This window comes from Calidris pugnax, unplaced genomic scaffold (assembly GCF_001431845.1).
Source record: "Calidris pugnax isolate Ruff unplaced genomic scaffold, ASM143184v1 scaffold1240, whole genome shotgun sequence".
Classification (NCBI taxonomy): Eukaryota; Metazoa; Chordata; class Aves; order Charadriiformes; family Scolopacidae; genus Calidris; species Calidris pugnax.
In genome coordinates this window covers 4,932-11,400 of record NW_015091817.1, presented here as the reverse complement: position 1 = coordinate 11,400, position 6,469 = coordinate 4,932, and the positions used below count along the sequence as shown (strand labels likewise).

The 6,469-nt window shown below is 51.6% G+C and overlaps 1 protein-coding gene across 1 annotated transcript; it reads left to right on the top strand.

Moving 5' to 3' along the window:
- Positions 1–5,258: 5,258 nt before the first annotated feature.
- LOC106900096 (olfactory receptor 14J1-like) lies at positions 5,259–6,179 on the top strand. The gene has a single exon (XM_014962083.1). The coding sequence runs from the start codon at positions 5,259–5,261 to the stop codon at positions 6,177–6,179; it is 921 nt and encodes a 306-aa protein (XP_014817569.1).
- The last annotated feature ends 290 nt before the right edge of the window (positions 6,180–6,469 follow it).

Here is a 6,469-nt window from a genome sequence, read left to right as displayed (position 1 = left end):
GGCCCGTTGTCCAAATTTTTCCCCAGAGCCAGCCTAACCTCCAGCAGATCAACACTCCCACCCAACTTGGTGTCATCTGCAAACTTTCTGAGGGTGCAATTGATCCCCTCATCCAGGTCAATGATAACAATATTAAAGTGAACTGGCCCCAATACCAAGCCCTGCGGAACTCCACTTGTGACCAGCCATCACCACCACTCTCTGGGCCACAGCCTCCAGCCCAGTTTTTCCCCAGCAAAGAATACACCCATCCAAGTCACAAACATCGGTTCCTTCAGGAGAATGCTGTGGGAAAAGGTGTCAAAGGCCTTACTAAAGTCCAGGTAGACAACATCCACAGCCTTTCCCTCATCCACCAAGCAGGCTTCCTTGTCATAGAAGATTAGGTTTGTGAAGCAGGATCTGCCTTCACAAACCCATGCTGACTGGGCCTGATAGTCCTTTCCATGCAGCTTGATGGCACTCAGGATGATCTGCTCCATAACGTTCCCAGGCACTGAAGTCAGACTGACAGTCCTGGTGTTCCCCAGATCTTACTTATTGCTCTTCCTGTAGATAAGGACCACATATGCTTACCTCCAGTCTACTGGGACCTCCGCGGTTAGCCAGGACTGCTGATACATGATGGACAGTGATTTGGTGAGCACTTCCACCAGCTCCCACACTACCCTTGGGTGGATCCCATCTAGACCCACACACCCCTGTGTCTCTAAGGGCTGTAGCTGGTCACTAACTCTTTCCCCTTGGATGATGGGGGCTTCATTCTGCTCCCCTTACCTGCCTTGCAGCCCAGGGGGCTGGGTGCCTGGAGAACAACTGGTCTTACTGAGGCCAAGAAGACATTCAGTACCTCAGCCATTTCTCATCCTTGGCCACCATGTTTCCCCCTGCATCCAATAAAGGATGGAGATTGTCCTTCGTCCTCCTTTAGTTCCTAATGTATTTATAGAAACTTTTAAATTTTCTTTTCAGGCAATATCCAGATTAAGTTCTAGTTGGACTTTGGCCATTCTACTTTTCTCCCTACATAACCTTATGACATCCTTGTAGTCCTCTGGAGTTACTTGCCCCTTCTTCCAAATGTCATATACTCTGTTTTTATTCCTGAGTTCCAGACAAAGCTCTCTGTTTGGCCAGGCCAGTCTTCTTCCCTGCCGGCTCGTCTTTTAGCACATGGTGATGGCCTGCTCCTGCGCCTGTAAGATTTCCCTTCTGAAGAATTTCCATCCTTCCTGGGCCTCTTTTGCACATCAGGAGTGCCTCCCAAAGACAACCAGGTCTTTAAACACACCAGTGTCTGCCCTCTAGAAGTCAAAGAGAGCTGTTTTTCTAACCCTCCTCCTTATTTCTCCCAGAAATAAAAACTCTATCATTTCATGGTTGCTGCATCCAAGACGTGCTTCCAAGCACCACATCACGCACAAGTCCTTCTCTATTGGAAAACAAGAGGTCCAGCAGGGTGCGTTTCTTTCCTCTTTGGCTCACTCATCCAGTGTCGGGAAGGTGTCTTCAACACTCTCCAGTAACCTCCAAGACTGTTTTCTCTCCACTGTATTGTATTTGCAGCAGACATTTGGCACAGTGAAATCACCCACAAGAACAAGGGCCAGTGATTGTGAGACGTTTCCCAGCTGCTGAAAGACTATTTTGTCTGCCTCTCGATCCTGGTTGGGTGGTCTATAACAGACTCCCACCATGACACCTGCCTTGTTGGCCTTCCCCTCATAGTTACCATAAACACTCGACCTTTTCATCACCATCATCAGTAGCTTTCAACTCCTGTTTGTTTCCCCCACGCTGTGGGCATTAGTGTAGATGCACTTCAGTTGGGCTATTGAGTCTGCTACTTTTTTGGAGGGAAAAACCTTAATTCCTGGGTGAGAGTTTTCAAGCACTTCCATGACTTCTAACACTTCAACAACACTGTGGAGCCATGGGTTTGCTTTCCTTTCATAATGAACAACGCCAGGCTTGGGGAAGAGTGGCTGGAAAGCTGCCCAGCAGAAAAGGACCTGGGGGTGTTGGCAGACAGCCGGCTGAACAGGAGCCAGCAGTGTGCCCAGGTGCCCAAGGCAGCCAATGACATCCTGGTCTGTCTCAGGAATAGTGTGGCCAGCAGGAGTAGGGAAGTCATTGTGCCTCTGTACTGGGCACTGGTGAGGCCTCACCTCGAGTGCTGTGTTCAGTTCTGGGCCCCTCACTACAGGAAGGACATTGAGCTGCTGGAGCGTGTCCAGAGGAGAGCCACCAAGCTGGTGAGGGGCCTGGAGAACAAGTCCTATGAGAAGACGCTGAGGGAACTGGGCATGTTTAGTTTGGAGAAGAGGAGGCTGAGGGGAGACCTCATTGCCCTCTACAACTCCCTGAAAGGGAATAATGACAGGAGCAGAGGAAATGGTCTGAAGTTGGGGCAGGGGAGGTTTAGATGAGATATGAGGAAGAATTACTTTACTGAGCAAGTGGTCAGACACTGGAACAGCCTGCCCAAGGAAGTGGTGGAGTCCCCATCCCTGGAGGGATTTAAGAGACGTGTAAATGTGGCACTTCAAGGCATGCCCTAGGGGCCGAGATTGTAAAGGGGTTTTTTTGTGTGTGTATGTTTGGACTTGGTGATCTCAGAGGTCCTGTCCAACCATGATGATTCTGTGATTCTGTGAATGGGGATGGGATTCCTGTCCAGACCTGTGCTGTCCATGGCAGGTGCGGGCAGTTGTGCTGCAGAGCCCTGGCACCTCCCACACCACCACAGGCCTCAATTGGTGACTTCCATAAAGATTCAGCTGCCCTGAATGAGGTGAGGCAATGAAGGGATGCCCAGGAGACAAGTGCCAGACAGAGAGAGACTCAGCTGTCCCTGTGCCACACGACTCCATGAGGTCAGCTGGATCCCTCTCTGGGCTGCCCTGGACAGCAGGACAGTTACAGGGTCACTTCTCCTACACGTGGGCACCTTGTGTTGTTGAAGTTGGGCAAAGGAATTTCCCACCCTCAGTCAATCCCTTCCCTCAGCAATGGCAGATGAGATCGTTCCCTGGCCCTCTCTGGGTGTCCTCGCTGAGGATGGGACAATGATCAGGGGACTCATGGGCCTCCCTCTTTATGTAGTGGGAGAAATGACAGTGCAGGAAAGAAGTGTCTGTCCCCAGCTGAGAGAGTGAAAACAAGGGATTGCATCAGCCTGTTTCACGGCAGGTTCCCCTGGAGCCCCAAGGAATTCCAGAGGGGGCAGAGAAAGTGCTGCCATGGATGGGTCCCTGCTGCTGAGCTGGGCCTGGCTCCTGGGATGGAGGGAGCTCCTGGCCATGGGGCAGTGCTGCAGAGAGACAGCTCTGCCCAGGAGCAGCTCCTCTGCCAAAGGCTGAGGGCTCTGCCTGCAGGCGTGGAGGGGAGTGAGGTACAGAAAGGATAAAGGCAGCTGCAAGTGTGGGCACAGTTCAGAGCTTGTTCAAGGCAAAAATCTTTACAACTTTGACACAGTAAATCCCTGGGTGTAGGGCAATGCAGATGGCTAACATAGTTGGATCTTCTAGATCACATTACATGACTGATAGGATCTGTCTGGATGGGTCTCCTTGTTTTTTGGGTGTGGAGAAGCCAGATGTGCTCCAGAGCAGTGTTTCCCTTCTGCACTGTCACAGGGACAAGGATTGAAGGCTGCCTTCTGCTGGGGACAGTTGAGAGGGTGTGAAGGTGGGAGTGCATCCAGGGGTGCCCAGGGCTGTCCTGCAGAGCAGGGTCCGGGCACCCCAGAGGGCTTTGTGCCAGGGCAGGGACTCTGCCGCCTGCCAGGGTCGGCTCTCAGCCTGCCCTGGGAGCTCCCCGTGGAGCTGTGGGGAGAAGTTGTGGGTGGACGGAGTGACCACTGTCAGTAAAAGATCCTAATGTATTCATGAGGGATGTCCTACTGCGTGGGACAGGGCTGCTGAGAGCTCCAGATCACTCCCAGGACATCGGCAGAGGCAGCATTTCAAGTGGAAGGGCAAGGCAGGGGCTACTTTAAAGGTGAAGACTTTTTTTCTGTGCTGTCACCTTTCTCCTAAGGGAAAAGGGAAAGGAGCTCTCACTGAACTGCGGGATCAGCGGATCTGCCAGAAACATCATCCTGTGCCTTCCCCCACTCCTCTCCTTACAGACAGCACCATCATCACTTTTGCCTGCAGCATCAGGCTTTGTCCCATCTACTCCTGAGGACCCAGGACTCTGCCGCCTGCCAGGGTCGGCTCTCAGCCTGCCCTGGGAGCTCCCCGTGGAGCTGTGGGGAGAAGTTGTGGGTGGACGGAGTGACCACTGTCAGTAAAAGATCCTAATGTATTCATGAGGGATGTCCTACTGCGTGGGACAGGGCTGCTGAGAGCTCCAGATCACTCCCAGGACATCGGCAGAGGCAGCATTTCAAGTGGAAGGGCAAGGCAGGGGCTACTTTAAAGGTGAAGACTTTTTTTCTGTGCTGTCACCTTTCTCCTAAGGGAAAAGGGAAAGGAGCTCTCACTGAACTGCGGGATCAGCGGATCTGCCAGAAACATCATCCTGTGCCTTCCCCCACTCCTCTCCTTACAGACAGCACCATCATCACTTTTGCCTGCAGCATCAGGCTTTGTCCCATCTACTCCTGAGGACCCAGAAACAGGGAGATGTCCCTGGGCAGTGCCCTGCTGCCAGGAGGGTCTGCAGGGCAGAGCTGAGCACAGAGTGCGTGGGGGGGTCTCTGGGAGCAGGGACAGGGAGGAGACCTGGGGACAGAGAGACAGCTCCCAGCAGGGACAGCCCCAGGCAGCAGAGAGCTAGACCACCCTTCTGCACTGGGTCTGCTCAGCTGCACAGGGAAAGGGACAACAGAGGGGAGAAATGGACTTTGAAACTGGACTCTCCCACACTCGTGAAAGGCTATTTTCTTCTTCAAGGATGGTGTCAGGGAGACCATTGTCCCACAGAAAGAGGTGTAAGCCCAGGACAGCTGGGTGGTGACCAGCAGCTCTACTGACTCTGCCCCAGGGCACAGGGAACACTTTTGTCCCTCAGGGCTCAGCAATGCCGCAGGCTAAAGGCAATGGGAAGGAGAACGATTTCTGTCCCTGTAAGGAAAGTGCCCTCAGCAGCACAAACCTGAGCTCGCAATAATAAGGTCACTTTCGAGAGAAAGAGAAGTGATTTGGGGGGGATTTTTTGCAGAAAAAGCACTCACTGGTTTCAAAGAAATTTGCCCTCATTTGTGCATTTCTTCTCCTCTTTCAACAGTGCTCCATTACTAGAAAGAACAAATGTCCAACAGCAGCTCCATCACCCAGTTCGTTCTCCTGGCATTTGCAGACACACAGGAGCTGCAGCTCTTGCACTTCTGGCTCTTCCTGGGCATCTACCTGGCTGCCCTCCTGGGCAACGGCCTCATCATCACTGCCATCGCCTGTGACCACCGCCTCCACACCCCCATGTACTTCTTCTTCCTCAAACTCTCTGTTCTTGACCTGGGCTCTATATCTGCCACTGTCCCTAAATCCATGGCCAATTCCCTGTGGGACACCAGAACGATCTCCTACGCAGGATGTGCTACACAAGTCTTCTTTTTCATTTTCTGTGCTACAGTAGAGTTTTCTCTTCTCACTGTCATGTCCTATGACCGGTATGTGGCCATCTGCAAACCCCTGCACTACGGGACCCTCCTGGGCAGCAGAGCGTGTGTCCACATGGCAGCAGCTGCCTGGGGCACTGGGTTTCTCAATGCTCTCCTGCACACAGCCGATACATTTTCACTGCCCCTCTGCCAGGGCAATGTCCTGGACCAGTTCTTCTGTGAAGTCCCCCAGATCCTCAAGCTCTCCTGCTCAGACTCAGACTATTTCAGGGAAGTTGGGCTTCTTGTGGTTAGCTGTTGTTTAGTGTTTATTTGCTTTGTTTTCATTGTGGTGTCCTATGTGCAGATCTTCAGTGTTGTGCTGAGGATCCCCTCGGAGCAGGGGCGGCAGAAAGCCTTTTCCACGTGCCTCCCTCACCTGGCTGTGGTCTCCCTCTTTGTCACCACTGCCATCTTTGCCTACCTGAAGCCCCCCTCCATCTCCTCCCCCATTCTAGACCTGGTGATGGCTGTGCTCTATTCAGTGGTGCCTCCATCAGTTAATCCCCTCATCTACAGCATGAGGAACAAGGATGTGAAAGATGCAGTTTGGAAATTGATGACCAGATGAGTTTCAGAAGCAATAAAATGTCTTATTTTGCAAATCACTCATAACGTAACTCATTTAAGGCCAAGCCCCTCTTCTATACTTTTCATGTTTTTCTTTGTGGGTTTGGGTTTTTTTTTGCTTTGTTTTAATTTTTATACTATTGTCCACAGAGAAATATTGCTATTTGTGCTGTTTCTAATTACGCATCTATTCCTGTCTGTGAGACACACACTGTGTAAATAAGAACACATTCTTTCTGAGTATTTAAAGAAATTAAAGAATGTTCCAATGACCAGCCCAAGATCCTCTTT

Bases quoted from the DNA above. Each gene is read 5' to 3' on its own strand.
- LOC106900096 (XM_014962083.1), top strand. From the start codon at position 5,259: ATGTCCAACAGCAGCTCCATCACCCAGTTCGTTCTCCTGGCATTTGCA.